General features: G+C 42.3%; 1 protein-coding gene across 1 annotated transcript in view; it reads right to left on the bottom strand.

Moving 5' to 3' along the window:
* LOC105006385 (ceramide kinase) overlaps positions 1-24,143 on the bottom strand; it is a 32,189-nt gene extending 8,046 nt beyond the window's left edge. The window contains exons 1-8 of the mRNA XM_013131658.4: positions 23,779-24,143; positions 13,688-13,822; positions 13,464-13,586; positions 13,158-13,283; positions 8,671-8,737; positions 7,972-8,117; positions 2,762-2,836; positions 2,211-2,363 (exon numbers count right to left, since the gene is read on the bottom strand). Of these exons, the coding sequence (XP_012987112.1) occupies positions 2,211-2,363; positions 2,762-2,836; positions 7,972-8,117; positions 8,671-8,737; positions 13,158-13,283; positions 13,464-13,586; positions 13,688-13,822; positions 23,779-23,929 (976 nt within the window). The 5' untranslated portion in view covers positions 23,930-24,143. The remainder of the gene's footprint in view (positions 1-2,210; positions 2,364-2,761; positions 2,837-7,971; positions 8,118-8,670; positions 8,738-13,157; positions 13,284-13,463; positions 13,587-13,687; positions 13,823-23,778) is intronic.
* Between the last annotated feature and the right edge of the window lie 1,179 nt (positions 24,144-25,322).

Here is a 25,322-nt window from a genome sequence, read left to right as displayed (position 1 = left end):
ACTCCTGCCACCAACTTCATCTCCACGTACACTAGTGACATTGCAACCAAGCCAGTGTATTCATTGTTTAGTTAAATAAGTATTTGGTCAAAACTATCTATCTTTAATCGAAGGATTTGGGTGAATTCTGAGGTCATTTTATGTTGCAATAGGTTCTGAAGGCTATGTCTCAGTCTCAGCGCTCCATTTTTCTATTGAGTCAATGGCATCGTATCACCTTCGGTTGTTCCAGCTCTTTCCATTTTGAGTCTTTGCTTCCCCGTACTGTTACTTCATTTTCTTTATTTTATCAGGGATCTGTTTGTTAGGTCGGATGAAAACCATTATAAGAAGCCTAAACAAACGATACACATCACTATTCGAATAGAACAACATGCCGCTTTTTCACACCACGTAACGTGTAAAGTCCAAAAGTCCAGGGTTTGGCAGCAAGTGAGAGCCGGGCTACTCGGCCATGGCCTAGTGGCAGACTGGCACTGGGCCGTGTCAATGGAAACAGGAACATTTCTGGACGTTAGGATAAAACACCAGGGTTTGGCACCAGTGGAAATGAGGCAACTGTCTACTCAGATACAGCCAAACTCAGAGAAGTTGATTGGACGGCGCTTTGCTTTACAAATGGACAATGACCCAAACATACTGCCAAAGCAACCCAGCAGTTTAAGGCAAAGAAGTGGAATATTCTGCAATGGCCGAGTCAAAAGAACTTAAGGCAGAAAGCATGCATTTCACTTTCTGAAGACAACACTTAAGGCAGAAAGACCCACAAACATACAACAACTGAAGACAGCTGCAGTAAAAGCCTGGCAAAGCATCACAAAGGAGGAAACCCAGCATTTGGTGATGTCAATGTGTTCCAGACTTCAAGCAGTCATTGCCTGCAAAGTATTAAAAATGAAAATTTTGTTGATGATTATGTAATTTGTCCAATTACATTTCAGCCCCTAAAATAAGGGGAATGTGTATGAAAATGGTAGCAATTCCTAAAAGTTTCAGACGATATTTTATTTCAATGCCTTGAAATAAAGCTGAAATTATGCAATTCAACGGCATCTCGGTTGTTTCATTTCAAATCCATTGTGGTGGCGTACAGAGACAAAATTATGAAAATTGTATCAGTGTCCAAATATTTCTAGACCTAACTGTATATACAATGGTAGTCAGAAGTTTGGGCAAACCTACTCATTCAAGGTTATTTCTTTATTTATACTATTATCCATGGTGTAATAATAGCGATGACATGAAAACTATGAAATAACACATGTAATCATGTAGCAACCCAAAAAAGTGTAAATCAACGTATCCTCTGAAGCAGAGGGAACTTCTCCTTCCCAGTGGGCGGTCTTCATGACTGCCAGTTTCATCACAGCGCTTGATGGTTTTTGCAACTGCACTTGAAGAAACGTACAAACTTGTTGAAGTTTTCCGGAATGACTGATATTCGTGTCTTAAAGTAATGATGGACTGTCGTTTCCCTTTGCTTATTTTTATAATTTCTTGCCATAATATGGAATACAACATTACAGACAATGATGGTCTTCTGTATACATACCCTAGCTTGTCACAACACAACTGATTGGCTCCAACACATAAATTAAATAAAAATTCCATAGATTAACTTAACAAGGCACCCCTGTTATTTGAAATGCATTTCAGATGACTTCCTCATAAAGCTGGCTGAGAGAATGTGTAGTGTGTGCATCAAGGCAAAGGTTGGCTACTACAATACAATATGAAATGTATTTTGATATGTTTAACACTTTTGGTTGTTAAATGATTCCATATGTGTTATTTCATAGTTTTGATGTCTTCATTATTATTCTACAATGTGGACCACAGTAAAACCCTTGAATTTAGTAGGTGTGTCCAAACGTATGACTGATTCGGTATATTTTGTCATTCTGCCACCCATGGGCATTGTTAGGCCTGGGCCTCCGGGGCTATAGCCCCAGATCTTTTACAAATAAATATTTGTATTTTTTACAGAAAATAGCCCCTGATCTATTCATCTGTAATTCTGATTATGCAATAAAGCCCTCAAAAGAAATATTGTTGATTAAAAACGTTTTGGGTCCTCTGTGTGTCAATCAAGCAGCAGATATAAGCCCTGAATTTATTGCGATCCTAGCAATGCCTCTGCTGCTGCCCTACTACCGAAACAGTCTGTATTTTTATGTTTCCTAGGGGTTAAAGCTACTCCTCTGACCTACCTGAGAAGTCGTATCTTGCTGGTCCCATCCACCGTTTCCTCTCGCTGTCTGCCAACACATCGCCATAGAAACCATATCCAAGCAGGGACACCGAGTACTTCAGGAATGTTTTGTTGTGATGGACGGAGCACACGTCCATTGGCTGGGAGTCACCTGTAAAGACACGCCCGAAAGTCTAGAGTCCGCCAGGGTGTGATGGTTCATAATAAGCATCCTCTTGCTTTGACTAGAAACATAAACCCCAGTGCGTGAACACACCCACCCACAAGCGGTCAAATCGCAGACACGCCCACACCTGCTAATTCACACCCACATCCACCGTTTCTCTTATCTCAAACCCATTCATTAGGCCACCCTTTCATCACCTGGTGGTCAGCTGTGGAAGAGACAACGGAAGTGACTAATGCGACAAGCGTTTCTGTGTGTACTCAGACAACGACCTGGTGATAAAAAGCTACTTGACTTTCAGTTCCACTTGCTTGACGATCCTTTTTAAAAGGCATGCTAATGGGAAGTGCAGCCATTTGTTTAATGTAGACGGTCAGACTCACCCACTATGATGTGTAAGGCAGAGGTCACGGGGTCGTTGATGCCTACAGTTCCATAGCAGATGCAGTCTGTTGAACCTGGATAACGCGGAATGATACGTTATGTTTCTGACTGCACCGACAACAGCTTTGTGTTTGTTTGCCCCTAAAATAATACAGCTCCGGAAAAAAATAAGAAACCACTGCACCTTTTTCTTTCCTCTCCAAAAAGGTTGAGTTTTGAGTGAGGAACAGAAGTGTTCAATTTGCAGTGGTCTCTTTATTTTCAGACTTCCGTTACTCACGCAAAACCTTCCTTTTCAACTTTTTTGGAAAGGAAAGAAAAAGGTGCAGTGGTCTCTTAATTGTAAGTGAAGGGTAGAAAATCAACAGACGCTGGACTTTGTTGTTGCTATGGGTGTGTTTGAATAACTTGATAATTGTATGTACAGGTGCTGGTCATAAAATTTGAATATCATCAAAATTCTGATTTATTTCAGTAATTCCATTCAAAAAGTGAAACTTGTATAATGTATACATTCATTCCACTCAGACTGATATATTTCAAGTGTTTATTTCTTTTAATTTTGATGATTATAACTGACAACTAATGAAAACCCCAAATTCAGTATCTCAGAAGATTTGAATATTGTGAAAAGGTTCAATATTGAAGACACCTGGTACCACACTCTAATCCGCTAATTAACCCAAAACACCTGCAAAGGCCTTTAAATGGTCTCTCAGTCTAGTTCTGTAGGCTACACAATCATGGGGAAGACTGCTGACTTGACAGCTGTCCAAAAGACGACCATTGACACCTTGTACAAGGAGGGCAAGATACAAAAGGTCATAGCTAAAGAGGCTGGCTGTTCACAGAGCTCTGTGTCCAAGCACATTAATAGAGAGGCGAAGGGAAGGAAAAGATGTGGTCGAAAAAAGTGTACAAGCAATAGGGATAACCGCACCCTGGAGAGAATTGTGAAACAAAACCCATTCAAAAATGTGGGGGAGATTCACAAGAGTGGACTGCAACTGGAGTCAATGCTTCAAAAACCACCACGCACAGACGTATGCAAGATATGGGTTTCAGCTGTCGCATTCCTTGTGTCAAGCCACTCTTGAACAAGACACAGCGTCAGAAGCGTCTCGCCTGGGCTAAAGACAAAAAGGACTGGATTGCTGCTGATTTTGCATTTCCTTTGGAAATCAAGGTCTCAGATTCTGGAGGAAGAGAGGAGAGGCACAGAATCCACGTTGCTTGAAGTCCAGTGTAAAGTTTCCACAGTCAGTGATGGTTTGGGGTGCCATGTCATCTGCTGGTGTTGGTCCACTGTGTTTTCTGAGGTCCAAGGTCAACGCAGCCATCTACCAGGAAGTTTTAGAGCACTTTATGCTTCCTGCTGTTGACCAACTTTATGGAGATGCAGATTTCATTTTCCAACAGGACTTGGCACCTGCATACAGTGCCAAAGCTACCAGTACCTGGTTTAAGGACCATGGTATCCCTGTTCTTAATTGGCCAGCAAACTCGCCTGACCTTAACCCTACAGAAAATCTATGGGGTATTGTGAAGAGGAAGATGCAATACGCCAGACCCAACAATGCAGAAGAGCTGAAGGCCACTATCAGAGCAACCTGGGCTCTCATAACACCTGAGCAGTCCCACAGACTGATCGACTCCATGCCACGCCGCATTGCTGCAGTAATTCAGGCAAAAGGAGCCCCAACTAAGTATTGAGTGCTGTACATGCTCATACTTTTCATGTTCATACTTTTCAGTTGGCCAAAATTTCTAAAAATCTTTTTTTTGTATTGGTCTTAAGTAATATTCACATTTTCTGAGATACTGAATTTGGGATTTTCATTCAGTTATAATCATTTCAGTCAGTTATAATCATCACAATTAAAAGAAATAAACATTTGAAATATATCAGCCCCTCCAAGAACTGCCACCTTAACGTGGTGGAGGGGTTTGAGTACCCGAGTGACCCTAGGAGCTATGTTGTCTGGGGCTATATGCCCCTGGTAGGGTCTCCCAAGGCAAACAGGTCTTAGGCGACGGGTCAGACTAAGAGCGGTTCAAAACCCCTTAATGAAGAATACAATTTTGAGTACCGTGACGTCGCCCGGTATGGCGCAGCCGGGGCCCCACCCCGGAGCCAGGCCCGGGGTTGGGGCTCGAATGCGAGCACCTGGTGGCCGGGCCTTCCCCCATGGGGCCCGGCCGGGCTCACCACCCACAGGAGGGACCATAAGGGGCCGGTGCAAAGAGGATCGGGCAGCAGTCGAAGGCAGGGGCCTAGACAACCCGATCTCTGGACACGGAAACTGGCTCTAGGGACGTGGAATGTCACCTCGCTGGCGGGGAAGGAGCCTGAGTTAGTGCGTGAGGTTGAGAGGTTCCGATTAGAGGTAGTCGGGATCACCTCTACGCACGGCTTGGGCTCTGGAACCACACTCCTTGAGAGAGGATGGACTCTTCACCACTCTGGAGTTGCCCATGGTGAGAGGCGGCGGGCTGGTGTGGGTTTGCTCATAGCTCCCCAGCTCTGCCGCCATGTGTTGGAGTTTACCCCGGTGAACGAGAGGGTCGTTTCCCTGCGCCTTCGGGTCGGGGATAGGTCTCTCACTGTTGTTTGTGCCTATGGGCCGAACGGCAGTGCAGAGTACCCGACCTTCTTGGAGTCTCTGGGAGGGGTGCTGGAAAGTGCTCCGACTGGGGACTCTATTGTTCTACTGGGGGACTTCAACGCCCACGTGGGCAACGACAGTGACACCTGGAGGGGCGTGATTGGGAGGAACGGCCCCCCTGATCTGAACCCGAGTGGTGTTCAGTTATTGGACTTCTGTGCTAGTCACAGTTTGTCCATAACGAACACCATGTTCAAGCATAAGGGTGTCCATCAGTGCACGTGGCACCAGGACACCCTAGGCCGCAGGTCGATGATCGACTTTGTTGTCGTCTCATCTGACCTGCGGCCGTATGTCTTGGACACTCGGGTGAAGAGGGGGCGGAGCTGTCAACTGATCACCACCTGGTGGTGAGTTGGATCCGATGGCGGGGGAGGAAGCTGGACAGACTCGGCAGGCCCAAGCGTACTGTAAGGGTCTGCTGGGAACGTCTGGCCGAGTCTCCTGTCAGAGAGATCTTTAACTCCCACCTCTGGCAGAGCATCGACTGGATCCCGAGGGAGGTTGGAGATATTGAGTCCGAGTGGACCATGTTCTCCACCGCCATTGTCGAAGCGGCCGCTCGGAGCTGTGGCCGTAAGGTCTCCGGTGCCTGTCGAGGCGGCAATCCCCGAACCCGGTGGTGGACACCGGAAGTAAGGGATGCCGTCAAGCTGAAGAAGGAGTCCTATCAGGCCCGGTTGGCTTGTGGGACTCCTGAGGCAGCTGACGGGTACCGACAGGCCAAGCGGGCTGCAGCCCGGGTGGTTGTGGAGGCAAAAACTCGGGCCTGGGAGGAGTTCGGTGAGGCCATGGAGAAGGACTATCGGCTGGCCTCGAAGAGATTCTGGCAAACCATCCGGCGCCTCAGGAGAGGGAAACAGTGCCCTACCAACGCTGTTTACAGTAGAGGTGGGCAGCTGTTGACCTCAACTGAGGATGTCGTCGGGCGGTGGAAGGAGTACTTCGAGGATCTCCTCAATCCCGCTGACATGTCTTCCATTGAGGAAGCAGAGGATGAGGGCTCAGAGGTGGACTCGTCCATCACCCGGGCTGAAGTCACAGAGGTGGTCAAGAAACTCCTCGGTGGCAAGGCACCGGGGGTGGATGAGATCCGCCCTGAGTACCTCAAGTCTCTGGATGTTGTGGGGCTGTCTTGGTTGACACGCCTGTGCAACATCGCGTGGCGGTCGGGGACAGTGCCTCTGGGATGGCAGACCGGGGTGGTGGTCCCTCTTTTTAAGAAGGGGGACCGGAGGGTGTGTTCCAACTCTATACCCTCTACGGGGTGTTGGAGGGTTCATGGGAGTTTGCCCAACCAATCCACATGTGTTTTGTGGATTTGGAGAAGGCATTCGACTGTGTCCCTCGCGGCATCTTGTGGAGGGTGCTTGGGGAATATGGGGTCCTGGGTCCTTTGCTAAGGGCTGTCAGGTCCCTGTACAACCGAAGCAGGTGCTTGGTCCGCATTGCCGGCAGTAAGTCAGACTTGTTCCCAGTGCATGTTGGACTCCGGCAGGGCTGCCCTTTGTCACCGGTTCTGTTCGTAATTTTTATGGACAGAATTTCTAGGCGCAGCCAGGGGCCGGAGGGTGTCAGGTTTGGGGACCACACGATTTCGTCTCTGCTCTTTGCAGATGATGTTGTCGTGTTGGCCCCTTCTAACCAGGACCTTCAGCATGCACTGGGACGGTTTGCAGCCGAGTGTGAAGCGGTGGGGATGAAAATCAGTACCTCCATGGTCCTCAGTCGGAAAAGGGTGGCTTGCCCACTTCAGGTTGGTGGAGAGTGCCTGCCTCAAGTGGAGGAGTTTAAGTATCTAGGGGTCTTGTTCACGAGTGAGGGAAGGATGGAACGGGAGATTGACAGACGGATCGGTGCAGCTTCTGCAGTAATGCAGTCGATGTATCGGTCTGTCGTGGTGAAGAAAGAGCTGAGCCGCAAGGCGAAGCTCTCGATTTACCAGTCAATCTACGTTCCTACTCTCACCTATGGTCATGAGCTTTGGGTCATGACCGAAAGGACAAGATCCCGGATACAGGCGGCCGAAATGAGTTTTCTCCGCAGGGTGGCTGGGCGATCCCTTAGAGATAGGGTGAGAAGCTCGGTCACCCGGGAGGAGCTCAGAGTAGAGCCACTGCTCCTCCACATCGAGAGGGGTCAGCTGAGGTGGCTTGGGCATCTTTTTCGGATGCCTCCTGAACGCCTTCCTGGGAAGGTGTTCCGGTCCCGTCCCACCGGGAGGAGACCCCGGGGAAGACCTAGGACACGCTGGAGGGACTATGTCTCCCGGCTGGCCTGGGAACGCCTCGGTGTCCCCCCGGAAGAGCTAGAGGAAGTGTCTGGGGAGAGGGAAGTCTGGGCATCCCTGCTTAGACTGCTGCCCCCGCGACCCGGCCCCGGATAAGCGGAAGAAGATGGATGGATGGAAATATATCAGTATGTGTGTAATGAATTAATATAATATACAAGTTTCACTTTCTGAATGGAATTACTGAAATAAATCAACTTTTTGATGATATTCTAATTTTATGACCAGCACTTGTATAAACGTTGACGCTAACCTGCGGGGATAATGCCAATGCGGAGACTACAGGCTACCAGCTTCTCCTCTGGGCTGTTCTGGTCCACACCATTGTCCTTCTGGGTCCGAGAGACCAGGCCGTGAACTATCTCGCTGAACATACCATCCCCACCCACACACACCACTCTGCAATAAGGTCAAAGGTCAGGTCACCAACACAGGTCCAAACAACATTAATTACACTCATGTTTTTCTGTTGCTGAAGAAGAAAATACTGGGCCTGAGGTGTTTCTCATTTTAACTGGGCTTAGAGCCAGAATACAAAAGATTACAAAAGAGGGCTTCCCCACCAGTCTTTTGAATTCAGTGATAATGACACTGACACCCAGTAAACTGGGAATATTCCCTGGACATTAGCTCGCATTCTCATTTAGTAACATCGCAAAAACATTTAAATAATGTTTACATAACATTTTACACATACAATTTATCAAGAAATGGGTTCAAATTAAATATCAGTTAGATGCCATAACATTAACTAAAATACTAACAACCACAACAGAACATTGGCCTGGTAAATGTTTTTTATACAAAATATGTATTATCATCTGCACTGGACAGTTTTATTACTAATATATGTAAACCTAACATATATAGGTAACATATAGTAATATATAGATAACCTAATGAATGCTCTGGGAACAATCATGGAACCAAATTAGTGAAATCAATGACTTACCCATCATATTGTTTTAACTCCGCCACTGTCCTTAGGTGGTCTCTGGCATGATTGGCATGCTCTGTAACTATGGAATACAAGGAAAAGAAAGGTGTTAGCAAGTCGTTTCAGCTAGTAACATGTAACTGTGTCTTGTCTTAAGTACTGTGTTCATCACTGTGGCCAATGATTGACAAATGTGTATTTTTAAATATTTGCTAAAATGAGTAGCAAAACATTTCAAATCCAAAAAATAGCACAAACTGTTTAAAGGTGGACCAAAGAATTGTAAGACATGTTGAAAAAAGTTTTTATTTGTAAATGTATTGTTATTCAATCAATTCAGTATATTTGTGATATGGATTTCATTACAAATGGTACATAGAGATCTCAATAACTCGGTGACACAGTTATTGTATGGCCACACTGTTTTTTGTTAGGAAATATTAGTAAGGGAAAGAGATCTGAAATGGTGGTGCCAGTTTTTGCTGCAATAAGGGCTTCTGGTAAGTATGTACCTTCTTTGCACACAGTGTAAGAGAGATTTTGGCTCATTCTTCTTGGTAGATTTTCTTCAGGTAGTTTGAACAAACCTTGTGAACCACAGTTTTCAAATGGTGCTCAGATTCTGAACATGATTGAGATCAGGACTTTGACTGGGCCCCTGTAGATCAGTCTGCTTGTTTTCCTTGAGACACTTCAAATGTTGCTTGTGTTCATTGTCCAGCTGAAAGGTGAATTTCCTCCAAAATGTGTTGTCTTGCAGTCATTTCTAGTATTTTGCTCCATCCATTCTTCCTTTAATGTTAACAACGTCCCCAGCCCCTGTTGATGAGAAGCATCCCCACAGCATGATGCTGCTACTACCATACTACTGATGTGTGTTCAGACATGAGCAGAGTTTCACCACAAATAGCAATTTCCCAAAAAGTTCTATCTTGATCTTATATGATCACAAAATCTCTTTCCAAATCCCTATCATGCTTTCAGATTATAGATTTTTAATAATGGCTTTTTTCTTGCCATGCTCCCATAGAGTCCAATTTTATGCAGACCTCCAGATATGATTAATCGGGGCACCATTACTCCACCCCCACCCACTGAAATCTGTAGCTCTTTCAAAATGATTATTGGCCTTTGTGTGGCTTCTCCCACAAGTTTCCTTCTTGTTTGAAGGATGTTTTGAAGGATGTCCTTTTCTTGGCAGTGCCTGGGTGGTTTAATGTGTCTTCCACTTCCTTATTATGGATCCAACTGTGCTCAATGGTATATCCAAACACATGGAAGTTATTTTGTACCCTAATACATGGATTTGTATTACTTCATCTTCATCTGTAGAATGCTCTTTGGTATAGATTTTCCTACTGCAGAATGCTCGTTGGTATTCAGATTCACAGCCTGACCAATGATCCTTCAACAATGTTTTTTTTAATCCATCTGCAAAAATAATGGTTCACAGATGGAAGTCAATGGTAAAGTAAATGTGTCCTCTTTAGGGCAATTCCTTTTCATCTGTGTTAACTGGGTGCTTCCACAGCAGATGGGTTGAATACTTATGCAAGCAACATATTTCAGTTTTTTATATACATATTTCCCAACATAAAACAAATTTCACCATAGCATTTTGGATTTGTTAGTGGAAGTGTTAGTGTTTCAAAATAAAACATCAAATAGAACAATATTTTAAAGTACGATTTGTAATTCAGTGAAATAGGAGAATTCGTCAGGGGTCTGAATACTATTTCAAGGCACCGAGTCGGTGCCTGAATTGCAGATGCATTGGTTACAGAAACTGCACAATTATTCAATGTGTCAAGATTAGCTTAGCCTAAACAATTATTACAGCATAGTATGTCGGACATGGACAAATTGTTATGGCAAAAAGGAACAGTGGTCGCAAGTCAAAAATGACCAACAGGATAGTTGGTCAAGGTTCAACCTGAAAAAAGGCCAACTCCAACTATTTAATGTTTCTGCTGGCCTATGGTAAGCATTAATGTCATTGGCAGTCATTTTTATACAAATAATATTGTAATAGTGGAATTGACAAACAACATCCATGGTATACATACATTTTTGATCTGTCCTGCACACTTTATGCTTCTCCTGTTATTCAAAAACAGCATGGCTGAATTATGCATTTAATAAAGACCATCATGAACCATCCATCAGAAAAGCAACCTGTTTGCAGGCCCCCTCCAGAACCCCATTCAAACCACATTTCAGTCTAAACATCAAAGCATAGTATCTTGAAAAGGTGTGATTCAGGGTTGGACCAAATCCCTGCACACTCAGCACTTCGCCAGAAAAGAGTGGCTGATGTGTATTATGCAGTAGCTTAACATAGCTGTTATTTCACTTGGTGCCTTGACACAACAGTAGGAGATGGTAGAACTATTTCTGAGACCAGCAACCTTCCATTTAGATTTACATGGCCTACAAACAGTTATGGTAATTTGATGGCTGAAATTTAAGGGCTGTGACACCCTAGTCTAATGGACTGATTTGAATAAAGACAGCTCCTGAACTTAAATAATGAAGTAGTAAAGCACTGTCCATAGTTTACAATAAAACACAGTATGACTTTAACATAGTACAATGTGTTTCAAACAGAAAAGTGTGTGTTTAGGACCAAATGTAAACACATTTTAAAACTTGGATTAACAGCAATTAAATACAGAAGATTTTGCGATTAATCAGAATCAGAAAGAGTTTCATTGCCAATTTCACAACACATGTTTATTGCCATATTCACACCAAACAAGGAATTTGTTCTGGCTGTCATGGAAATGATCACAAATTATGTACAAAAGTCTGAATACTCAAATCGAACCTTAATTGATACAGCAATTGCAGGAAACAGTGGTTAGGCTTGATCCAACACACTGCTTGTTGAATGATGTTCGGATCTTGGCTAAATAGGAGTCACCCAGTTGGTCACCCACTTCCCAGAGGAGTCACCCCAGTGGGTCACCCCCCTTCCCAGAGGAGTCACCCCAGTGGGTCACCCCCCTTCTCAGAGGAGTCACCCCAGTGGGTCACCCCCCTTCCCAGAGCCCTTTGGGCTTTCTCTTTGCAGAACAACAAACAGATTAACAACCTAACAGTTTCCTCTGTCCCTCTGACCTACAGTAGCCATCTGTCCAGTTCATTACTTCCTCAGTTGCCCCAAGAAACAACAAGATTCCTTTCATGTATTGCAAGCAAGCCATTAACAAAAGCCTGTTGGTTATCTTTTTGTCAAAATTTCCTTTTCCACATGCCCGTTAATCGCAATTAATTATTTTTATCGTTTGAATACACTAATAGATACAGTAGCATTCAAAGGTTTGAAAAACTGGTACTCTGTGTGTGTATATATACATTTTTATAAGTGTAAAAAATATCTTTTTTTTTTGCAGTATATATATATGCAAACAGACTCCATGAGGGTGGCATGAGGGCCCAACATCTTCTAGTGGGACCTGTGCTCACAGCCCAGCACCATGCAGATCGATTGGCAATTGTCAGAGAAGACCAGAATTGGCAGGTCCACCACTGGCGCCACATTTTCTTCACAGATGAGAGCAGGTTCACACTGAGCACATGTGAGAGACGTTAAACAGTCTGGAGATGCTGTGGTGAATGTTATGTTGCTTGCAAACATCATTCAGCATGACTGGTTTGGCGGTGGGTCAGTGATGGTCTGGGGAGGCATATCCTTGGAAGGTTGCACAGACCTCCACATGCTAGCCAACAGTATCCTAACTGCTGTTAGATACTGGGATGAAATGCTCAGAGCCATCATCAGACCTTACACTGGTACAGTGAGCCCTGGGTTGACAATGCCCGGCCTCGTGTGGCCAGATTGTGTAGGCAGTTCCTGGATGATGAAGGCACTGATGCCACTGACTGGCCCTCACGATCCCCAGACCTGAATCCAATTGAGAACCTCTGGGAACTTTATGTATCGGTGCATTTGACACCAACTAGTAGTGCCACAGACTGTCCAGGAGCTCACTGATGCCCTGATCCAGGTCTGGGAGGAGATTCCCCAGGACACCATCCACCATCTCATCAGGAACATGCCCAGACTTACATACTACTGAGTGACATTATGAGTTGCCGTGATGAAATTCACACAAGTTGGAACAGCCTGTGATTTCAATTGTTCTCAACGAATGACACAATGTACAGTAATGATTTTGATCTTTAATGTTTTTCGTTCATTGAGACCAAATGTGTGATTAAAGTGTTTTGAGCGGTGTATATAAACACCAAAGCTGCAGTATTGTTGGAAATATAGTTGGTCATAATGTGTCTATGGTTGTTCTCCAGTCCAAGAAGCAAAACGGACATAAAGAAATACACAAGGATCTAAGGTGATGTGTGGTGGCAGTAAATGATGTCATATTCCTGCCCAGTCAGAGAGATTCTCCAGCCCATTTACATACAGTGAGCGATTTGACTTCGGCCATAAAAACTCATCTTTTATTAAAGCGTGTTTAATGTCGTTGGCAGGAGCTCACCAATCACGTCCGTGGAGATGGAGGCGCGGGCGAAGAGAGGGGCGACTTTCTGCTCGTAAATGCACGTGCCCTGCTGCTTTCCGCCGTAGGGGTTGATGTACACCAGTAAATGCTTGGGTCTGCTGGCTGCAACCGCCAGAAAAGTGAAGTGAAAGATGGTTAGACTGGTTTGTCCACATCGATGCATGTGACATGGCTGGAGGCTGAGTAACAGTAAAGGCTCACTTTCATTTTAGCCACATTCATTCCAAGCAGACAAAGCATATTAAGTGACCATTAGAGTTGCCCAGTAATACTCAGCCCTACTCAATTCTGCCAGCTGCTCTTTTATGGTCTGGACCCATTGCTGGCACAGTGCCCACTCTGGACAGAAGAAGGTGACATCAGTACACCGCCAGCGGTGCTTCCGTGCTCTCCGCACATAGGACACTGTGGAGGACAACACACACACACACACACACACGGAGGGTGTTTACCTCATGGCAATTAACACACTGAGCATATCTGTCAGAGGATCAACGATTTGCTACCTGTAAATGCATATGGGTAGGCTTCAGTCGGTTTCTGGGACATTTTCTGCCACCTGCCGTCATCTTTCGTCCCGCTCTCCAAGTCGAGCTCCTGGACTGCAAGGATCTCTGACACGGATACGGAGTGGCTGGTGCCTGTTAAACCCAAATCAGTCAGTCAAAATGTGTCCGGAACCGGAGGGGTGCCCTTCTGAGATCACACTGTTATGGAAAGAACGCTATAGTAAACCCCATTTTCTACCAGACCAGCCAAGCAGACTGGCTAGCTGTATCAATTACAGCTTGGATAGTTTCACGCTAATAAAGTTTAATGTGATGAGATGGGAGCTTTAATGGACTAATTACCGATTTGATTCCGGCATTAGGGTGGAGCTAGTGTTGGCCTGAGAGGGAGAGTCATTAGTCTAGTGTGGCTGATGACGACCGCCCTTGTCGTGGAAAAGCGCTATTGATGGATAATCGACCCTACACACCAAACGGCGTAGAAAAGCGCTATTGTTAAGCCTAGATTATTACCCGCCAATGGCCCTTTCCCGCAGTCATCATCATTGTCATGATCCATGTCTGCAGTAGCTCTACAACAGCACTTTAGGGAAATGGAGAGACATGAATTACCTCGAAGCGTTACCTCTGTTGATCAATCGTTAAGGCACTCTGGAAAAAGCCACATACAGAGATCTTAAAATTGACACCATAGTAAAAAAAAAAAGGAGTTCATCTCTGCTTGGATTCCACTTCAGTTGCTGTGCCAAATAAAAATAAAGCCACCTTTCATCTATGAATACCTGTTTCTGACCGGTTTATGATATTGTCATTTAGGTGGATGAAAGTCCACCGATGCAGAAGGTCCCAAAAGCCCTGTGGCTGAAGAATGTAAATAAAGACCACTACAGAATGGTATAGGGACTTGGCACTACATACTGAGGTACAAAAAGAATCCAGAGGAGACACGCTATGTGAAAATGAAAGAAACGTTTTTTTTTTGGAAACTTCGGAAATGTTCATCATCATACTACGTCCGTGACAGAGTTGTGTGAAAACTACAGTTACGTGTGCAGATTTAAAGTGAAGATTCATCCACTCAAACATAATTCAGCTAAGTCACGGAAAAGAAGCTTAAGGACATGACTCCAGTCAGTTTTATTTGAGTTGGCTTTTCGTTTTACCAAGTCAAGTCACATGCATCAAACCATTCTGGTTAATAACTGCCTCAAAGAGAGTCTCAGCAGACGATGCTAGTCCTCACTACCACATCTCCGAGGACCTATATGACAAACGGCTCGGAGGGGAGGCCAAAAAAAACAGGCTAGGAGCCTGGAGTGGAAATCACACAGGGGTTGCAATACATATCCGTATACATTAGCAGAGAGGAGGTGGGGTGGAAAAAACGGATTATATTTTAACAGTGCTTTGGCAATGAAACATGTCCTTCATGCCAATAAAGGAATTAGATAGAGACCTTTATGCCAATAAAGACATTAGAGAGGAAGGGAGTGTTAGAGTGAGCAAGTGTGAGAGAGACATCTACAAGAATAAAGCATCATTTCGACATTATTTTAGCAACTGTGTGTTTATAGCAGTATCTGGCCCACTTCATGGACCCTGTGGTTCACTGGCCCTAAGGGTGCCAGTAACAAAACCATAACGACAAGAGTACCATATTGATCGCGTCACAAAGCACAACCCTTTAACAAAGTGAAACAAATTGGCAGGAACCAGACACAGGAGTGTCATTGTTCTGTTTGCTACAGGTTAACAAAAGATCACCCTGCCACCTCGATGGGATATATGAAAAAGCCAAATGAAAACCATACATCAAAATGTGACGACTCAGGGAACTGTAAACAATAAATACACACACACCAATTCAAAGTACCATATAATTTAAGTAATGAGCATTAATGCGAAATGTATGATCCCAGATTCACCTTAAAAGGGAATGGTAATGGTAATGTATGAAAAATAATCGGCAAGGACAGGATATAAAGGCAACATTTAGCCACATGTTATCACATTCCACAAAAGTGAATACCCGTTTCCAGCCATTCATCTCCTAACAGTGCAGAATGCCACTGCAACACCATTTTATAAACCAGTTCATGTCAAACCAATTAGGTGAGGGAGAACACTATATTCAAAGTTCACCCAGAAACAATCACTTTTTGTTTACAGTAGTTGCACTTTGGTATTGGACCTTTATAACCTATGTATTAAAAACCCAGTGAAGGCTATAAACATGCAGAGATGTGTGATCGATTCCCTGTAGGAACATCACTTGACTGAGGGCAAAACAAAAAGAAAGACTTCACATTCAACATATAAAAACACTTGTCAACAGTACACAAGCAGCTCACTAGATTTTATATAAGTACAGCTAGGGGGGGGCAGAATAATTGTACATTTAACAACTTTAACCGAACGAGAAGTTAGGGAGCTTATGTCTTATTTACTTCGAAGCATCTTCATCATAGCCTGGCTATGATGACGGTGTTCCTGAGAGTGCAGGGAGATCTGTGACTCTCGGGCCTGTACAGGAGCCTATTGTAACCACAATATTTGTTAAGAAAATGTGTGAGTGTTTTGATTGGTTCCTTAAAATCCATTTGCATTCAGAACTCGGCAAACTTTTTCATGTCATAGATTTTACAAGTAAACATTACAGTTTGGTTTCGTGGGGCGCTGCTATAGGAAAACAGATTATTGTATGTTGATTTTGAAAAGGGATATCCAACCAGCCATGCGCTTCCCCTTCTTTATTAACAGCTCTTGCCGACAACATCAAAACAACCTTTACAGACTCTGAAGTCAGGAGGAATTAAAGTGAGGTGTCAGCCAGGAAAAAGTCATCATGGCTGCACTTCCAAATTCTGCCCCATTCAGGAGGGACATTATTATTGCAAACACGTTTCATTTAATCTCGGCCGTGTTTTTTATCTGATCTAGAGGAACATTGGTTGACTGAAGGGAAAGCCCATTAAATACAGCTTGCAAAGACAACTCTTTGACCACATTCTGGTAAGAGCGATCCTTCCTGACGTTGCTGTGTTGAAACTCAGGAATACTGATATCTGGAATGGGAACAGTGGCGTTAAGGTTGGCTACACCAAGACCACCATGTGAATGGCCGTACCACACATACAATTGTGACATATCTTCAGCCGAACAAAAGAGTCAGAAGGTCCTGCATTGGCTTGCTTTAAAACTTAGCCAGGGGTGTTCAACGCTCAACAAGCGCTTCTCTTAACAAACCACCACAATGGCACCATAAGGTATTCATTTGGAAGCCAAGATACAGCAGATATGGTGGCTGAAGTCAGTAGTTTCAAGATATAGAGCCAGTGTTCGATCAAGCAATTTTTACTCTGAAATGAGGTCTTCCATCTTTTGATCCCTTTCAGCTACAGAATGGAAAAGAATAACTTATGAAAAATGCATAGAAATTCATTTACCCTTTAGGTCTTTTCAAAAAAGGTCATTTTATCAAATACTCCCATTCCCTTTTCATCTGGAGAGATGATTATTTCAATATTGCTCCTTGTGATTGCTCATTTTCAGGCCTTATGTCCTTTAAACATCCAGACATCTCATAATGAAATGCTATTTTTTAAGCTCCCGAAAGGAATAGACTCAACTCCAAAGCCTATCCATTCTGAAATAAATGGAGACCTTAGACAGCCTCAAGATCTAAGATGGCAGATAGCTGGCTTCCAATTGAACTAACATGATAGAGGTGAGTTGTCTATGTTTACCTCTGGGCAGATATATTGTCAACATGGGAAGCCATTAAATACAAATACCATGGTCATTTAATTCTGCAATGGTAACTTACAGCTGTAGCTATAACAATGTAAGAGATCTATAGAATGTACATACAGTTGTGCTCATAGGTTTGCATACCCCGGCAGAAATTGTGAAATTTTGGCATTGATGTTGAAAATATGACTGATCATGCAAGGATAGTGATCATATGAAGCCATTTGTTATCACATAGTTGTTTGGCTCCTTTTTAAGTCGTAATGATAACAGAAATCACCCAAATGGCCCTGATAAGAAGGGTACATACCCTTGAATGTTTGGCCTTGTTAAAGACACAGAATGTGACACACACAGGTTAAAATGTCAATTAAGGGTGAATTTCCCACACCTGTGGCTTTTTAAATTGCAATTAGTGTCTGTGTATAAATAGTCAATGAGTTTGTTAGCTCTCATATGGATGCACTGAGCAGGCTAGATACTGAGCCATGGGGAGCAGAAATGAACTGTCCTGTGTAACAAGGTAATGGAACTTTCTAAAGATGGAAAAGTATAGAAAACAAATATCAAAATCCTTGCAAATGCCAGTCGGTGATCTCTTGATACCAAGTCATGGTCAGGCAGACCAAAAAAAGTTTCCAGCCAAAACTGCCAGAAGAATTGTTCAGGATACTGTGAATCCCATAAAAAATAAAAGACATGTTTTGCCTGCTCACTCATGTTTTCTTTACAAAATGTACATATATAACCAATTCTCCAAGGGTATGCAAACTTTTGAGAAAAACTGTATATCATACATTTACATTTTTGTGGCCTTGGTTAGTCCAGGGGTCTAATCCGAATCTGGCCCACTGCTCTTCCCGCTCTCTCCACTATCTTCCCACACTTTCCTGTCAAATAAAGATACTCAGATCCTAGTCCATTATATGATCCAATTTCTGGGGTGAAAGTTTACATTTTTATTTTGCAAAAATAATCAAATGGACAACACCTTTATCAAAAAATTATCCATATTATACTAAGAAGCAATAGTATGTTTTGAAGAGTGCCCTCCTTGATTACTGGCATCACTTGCAGTGTGTTTTCCCACCTCATCAAACATTGAAAGAGAAGACTCAGCTCTGAGCTCTGTCATCCTGGCAAGGGGAGGTTGAACAAACATAGGGATGCCAACTACTGTGAGATCTTTTTTTTCTTCATAAAAATATGTTTTTTTTTTTTTTCAAACATAATAACCACAAGTAATTTTGAGAGTAAGATCATTAGAGCTAAGAAATGTTTTCAGTTTGTTTTTGCTGGTCTTTACCAAGGGTACCAGTAATTGTGGAAGGCACTGTATAATGACACAACTTCAAACTTTAAGAGATAGGGTTCAAGAGACTCGTGGGAATATGTGATGTCATCAGCCTTGTCCTTGCTTGAGGAACAACAACAATACATAAAATGAGGAACAACCCAACATCCCCTTGAGCTGCATCTTATGAACCTGGACTACCTATTCGGGTTTGCATTTTGATACAATTTAAATTATTAAGCAGGCCCTCAAATCAAGAGCAACTTACAGCAATGATAGCATACATGCAATGATAGCATATATGTTCATATTGACCTCCCATGGGAATCGAACCCACAACTCATACACTACTAATTTAGCTACATAGGGCAGTAATACAGTGAGGGGATCAAATACGTATTTCAGTCTGGATTATTTTGTTATTCTGTCTCTCACTGTTCAAATAAACCTACCATTAAAATTATAGACTGATCATTTCTTTGTCAGTGGGCAAACGTACAAAATCAGCAGGGGATAAAAAAAAATTATGCCCTCGCTGTAGGTAAGCAAATCATGCGTTAAATGAGGTAAAAAGGAGACTGGAGTGACACTGAGATTACTTTTGTTAGCTCGCCTAGCCTGCAAGATGCTTGCTCTGGTCTCCTTTCATCTAATTGTATCAGGTTGCAGCACAGCTCTTGTCCTGAGGGGACATTCACTCCCAGCTGTACTGAATGTGGGACTGCGGTGAAGGGAGGGAGACCATTGCTTGGATAATATGGGACCAGGCTAGGATTTTGCTCCCGTGCTCTGGATCAGTGAGGCAATTCTGTTAATCTAGCTTGGGAAAACGTCAGCCTATGGCTTGTCACAGCATTGAGTAACACCTCAGCGTCTCCACTGCGAAGGGACACTTTCGAATAGAACAGTCACCTACACCACTCAATTCACATTGTCAATAATGTAGCATTGTGCGTCAAGAAACATGCATAATCTGTACCTCCATTAAATATATAGTATGTTTGAATTTCCATTAGTCCAGGGGGTCCAACAGAGGGCAGAGCAGTTGGCCAGCACTGTGTGGTTTTGGGTGGATGGTAATCAAATATGCCTTGCCTTGTTATGCTCTAGCAGACATTCAAGCATGTGGTGGCTTGAATGCCTGCGAGCTCAATCAAGGTAAAGGGCTGTAGAATGCGTTGCTTCCGGCATGTTAGGACTCTGGTTTAGACTACCTGTTTGAGCGAGCAACAACAGAAATGGCATTGAATGTGCTTGGAAGACATAACTACTGTCTCAGGTTCGCTGTGGTGAAGCAGGGCTTTAATCACAACTGGAATATCATGAGATGATAACAAAAAAGTAAAAAAAAATAAAAAATGCTTTCATTCGGAAGGCAGGTAAAGCGTACAAAAATAGTTCTGAGATGTGAAAACAGTTTTGATTTTAGCCATCTTTGTCCAACGACCAGAATGGGACTGCCTGGTTAAAAAACTAATTTAACCTAATTGGAAAAAAAGGTTCAACTTTAAATCTAACTTTGTGTTCAATGCTTGCTACAGTAGTTTGTGCCAGGTGACTATGGTTAGTCTCTTCTGTCTTGTCTCGTATCCTGTTGGATCTAAGGAATGCTCTACTTTCACTGGTTCCCTGTTGGCTATTATGAGGAATTGAGTCCTTGCACCATGCCTTAGAACTACCTTGCCTGACAACACCAAACTGTACCTGTTGAAAGACCTATAGGTTGTGTTGCAAGGGTTGTGTCCAACGGTTCTTTTCTGAAAGGAAAGGGCATTCTGTCCACTTCAAATGGACAAAACGAGGCCATGGACCAACAGATTGCCACCGAGGGACTTTGCTTTCTTTGACACATTAGAAACGATTGTCGTTCACGTTCAGTGGTGATGGCTTTTCCAAATACTATAGTTTGGAGAGAATGGTTGGAATTGTTGCTGACAAAGTACACCCTGATGAAGAATGGTTGAGTTTGAAATCATAATGAATGTAGGCTAGTCTGTGTTGTTTGTCTAGACGTGTTTCAAAATGTATGTAGCTGAGAAATACTGTATAATCCAGGCTATTTTCAATTTCAAAATGTCTTCACAGTAAAGGCAATGCCTGACAATAGCCGGTCGGTCAAAGTATTCATGCCCATAGTAACAGACTGTTACCACCCCACTGAGAAGGCCTGCCCCAAAGATGTTGGATTGGTTCCGCAATGCATGGCCTTTTGCCCACTCTCTTATTATTTGTCTGCCCAACTCTAGCTACATATTGTAGATTTCAGTCACAAGTGTCTTCTGTGAAAGATTTAGACTGGCTTGCAAGTGAAATGTTTGAGAGGTAAAATTTTGACCAAACATAAAAAACATCATTATAAGTCACTCTGATTGTGTGCTAAATAAGTTACATTTAAAATACAAAAAGTATTTATTAAAATTTTTTCCATTCAGATTCAAATTTTTGAACACCCTGAACCATCTTCCAACACAGTTTGAGAACCATTGTACTGAACAGCCCACTTTCTATTTCAGAATTAGGCCACAGACAAGACTGCAACTCAATCGGTGACAACGATCGGCTTAACTGCAAAGATGTTACTGCTCAGCTACTGACAGATTATTGAAGGGCACCTATAAACAATTAAGGATGCTGCTAGACAAATTGTGTACAACTGTTATATTAAACCTTTTTTGATTTGGAAAGCAAAATTATTTTATTCAGTTCATATCTTCCACTAGGCCTATCATTGATTTTTTTGGCCACTAAATGTCAAAAGTGGCACTGTCAGGCCAAAATGGGTACTGTCATTTATGTGCAGATACGTATATATGTCCCATATTATCAAAACTGTAGTGTAATAAGAAATGACTGTTGAGGAAGACTGGAAGTCTTTTCGATGAAGAGGAGTGATTGGCTCCAATCAGGTGTCCTACATCACATTTGCTTCTATAAAGGATCAAACCGTTCAAGAACATAATAGAACGTTGCAGTACTGAGAACAACAACAGGTGTCAATGCCCGATCCAGTCAGTAACTTGGCATTTGATTTTTTGTGTTCATTGTGTTAACCAGGGTACGATTATTTGGGTGAGTGTTTCAGATGTCGCGGCTGCAACGTCGTCTCTGTTACATTACATTACAATGTGCTACCAAAATGTATGATACATTACAAACACTACTAAGACGTATCATATATTGCAAATGCTACTAAGGAAAGTTTTGAGTGAGGAACAGATGCATTCAATTTGCAGTGGTCTCTTAATTTTTTCCAGAGCTGTATTATCAATGCAATAAAGATGTATCATATATTACGAATGCTACTAAAACATATCATATATTACAAATTCACATAAAACATAAACTCTTAGCGACTGCCAGGCAGCGTCTCGAACTGGTGACCTTTGGCAACCCAGACAGGCACACTACCCCCTGCTCCAAATAGGGATATCCCATTACTAAGGGCTCTCATTATGTTATGACTGCATTTTAAGGTTGCAGTTAACATTAGGTATCACATCACTGGAGTTAAAGTTAGGGTTACGGTTTGGGTTAAGTTTATAAAACAAAAAGGGTTTGTGGTAGCTACCTTTACTAGATCCTACCTGCATATTATGGTCACTTACAATCACATATATTTACAAACAATATGGAGTCAGATTATCAATAATAAAGGCTATATTCTCTTACGCAAATATTTTGAGGCTGTCCCCTCAGTAACCTATGTGGTATAATTTCACCAACATTCTACAAAACCACTCATTTTCAAACTTGATTTTAAAGTGATTGATTCTACTTAAAAACTATGCACATATAAAGAGCATATTACACATCAAGCCCAAAATACAAAGTAGGAAAAAATATTATAAGTTTGTTCATTTCCAAAAGTTCATACTCAGAAGTTTACTTGGTGGAATTATGTTGCTATTTGTAGGCAATGTATAGGCATAGAACACACAAAATACAGACAAAGTTGATGTACATTTATATACAATGGGTGGTGTTCCCACAGTATCTGCTAAGAGCTTAAGATCTTAGCAGGGAATACTGAGTTGAATACTAAACATTCCAAAGCCTTCATGACCTTAGGGATACCATTGCCTCTCACCTGAATCTCACACAATAAGGTATTTCATTGCTATATAAGCAATTCTTCAGATGTGCCTATGTCAAATAATAGGCTGCAGTTACAATAAATAACGTTGAATCTGATCAAACAAGTGAACACTGTCCATCTGGCATTTCAGGCAAATACCAGATGAGCTGGTCCATTTTAACCCCAGTGGGCCTGTACAATAACAGTCTGTGTTAGAAATTCCAGGGCTGATCGCTACTCCCATTACACCCCTTTTTAAAATAATGCAAGTTTTTGTGCATTTAAATGCAGTCTCTGCCGTCTAGGGGTAAAATAGGCTGAAGATAGTAGATTAGTAGAATAAAACATGAAGGCTAATGTGGATGCGTTATGGTGGGAATTACGCAATGATGCGATGACAAATGTCAAAAGGAAGTCCGAGGCCAAATTGCGTGCCATCCAATTGACCGACATAGCGAGATTACCCAAGCCAGGGTCGCCGCACTCCGCGGCCCAGCTGTCAAACATGAACAGCTCTGAATCCGGTTCTTTTAATAAAATGACCCTCTGGGCAATGGATGTCTTGCTGTTATAATACATGTAATCAGATAATACACAGAATAAACAGGTAAAAGACTAGACCTACATTAAAAGGTTACCGGTGGTGGATAGGCTTTGGCAATGTATTTATGAAGGCCATAATTCCATATCAATCGTTGACATTAAAAATAATGCATTGTTTTTCATTGTCCAAAATGTTAAAGGACGCTACCGTGCATTTATATAGCCTATTACACATTATTATAAAGGTTAACCTTCAGTGGATTGCGAATGAGCACGTCATGCGTTTACGCGAAAGTAGATAAGGGATATCCAACAAAGAGAAAATAGCGTATCACATAACTGTCCCTAGCGCTCTCAATGTCCTTCACCGTTAACGGCGAAATATCTGTGTAATATCTCTGCACTTAACGATCTTTTGACACTTACCGATTTTGAACGGGTGGTGTATGTTGCCCGAAACACGTTTATTCTTGGTCGGAATTTCTTTCCATGTCAGAATCACACGGTTTAACGAGACTTCAAAGACGCTGTTTTTTAGAAAGAGTTGGGATGACAATAACCTCGGTTGTTTTTCCATTTCTTCACCAAGAAGCCACCGCACTGGATGACTTAAAGACTGTATGAATGTTATCTTATTCTAAGCATCTCTTTAGTATGTATTGGGTTACCGAGGCCCTTTTGTCTACAGAATGAAACGATATTTTCGAGAATAGCAGTGCTACAATTCGATAGCGGATTCTTCATTCACCAAACTAGTATTCTGCAAGCACTAAACACGTCACAATCGTTGTTCACTAAAGGGGACGTCCGACACATTACGCGTAGCGTCACGACGTATTCAAATCTTGAGTAAAAGCTAACATGAAGAGGAGTTAGTGGCTGTTAGGATGTCTGATTCATTAGGTGAGATTCAATCCCTTTAGCTACTAATCTTGACAGAGGTGAAACAAGTACAAAGTAAAAGTACTCGGTTGCGTCTGGCTGTGTTCAGCACTTTAGGGAAGTTTGTAACTAAGACCTAAGTTACCAGATAAGAAAATAAGTAATTAATTAACCAGTGGCTAATACAATAAAAAGAAACAGCGATAAAATATCAATTTAGGTCACTGGTTAGTTACCTGGTAATTTAAGTCTTTATTTGGAATTTCCTAAAATTAGTGAATATAACCAATTACTTTTCCTAGGTACCTCTACTCTCTGAAACTTGATGGACTTAACAAAAGCATTCTCTCAGTCATACATATTTTGGACTTGATGAAGCCTGGAAGAGTAGCCGCCACAAAGGGCAACAGCTAATTGTGATGCTAATAATAAACTAAACAGTATCAAGCATTTGCTTATGACCTGACTGACCTGACTGACCATGGAAGTTTTAATGACTAACCACTTACAGGAGAGTCAATAGACTTATTGCTCCAAATGTATTGTTTCAAAGCAGAACAGCCTAATTACAATTGTATAGTGTGGCAAATAAATGATTTATCTAACAAAGCCTCATTGGTTTCATTGGAACAAAAGACATGTCTTGTATGAAGTGGCTGTCTTAGTAGTAGCCCACAAGACCATAAGCACACAGAGACAACTTTTTCAGAGATCCTTCTTTGGTAACACTTTAATTGTAGTGTCATAACTGTGTCATAACCATGTCATAAGTTATTTCAGCTGACATAACATGTCATATCCTGTCATAACATGGTCATGACACTGTAATGACTCATATTTAGAAATATTACATATACTGTGTTATTGTATTACAGGTAATGACAACTACACAAGTCTGTCAAAACATAACCCATTCTGTGACACCAGTCTTCTTATATACAGTAATTTTATGTAACATTTTATTATAAATGCTTTATTTCAATATAATTATGCATGAAGTTATGTCAGATATTTACCTTCCCCAAGGTAACGTTTCTCATGACGAGGATGCCATCAGTTGTAGATTTCAAATGCAGGCCAGGTACTGG

This window comes from Esox lucius, chromosome 19 (assembly GCF_011004845.1).
Source record: "Esox lucius isolate fEsoLuc1 chromosome 19, fEsoLuc1.pri, whole genome shotgun sequence".
In the NCBI taxonomy this organism is placed as follows: domain Eukaryota; kingdom Metazoa; phylum Chordata; class Actinopteri; order Esociformes; family Esocidae; genus Esox; species Esox lucius.
This window is presented reverse-complemented; position numbering and strand designations above follow the sequence as displayed.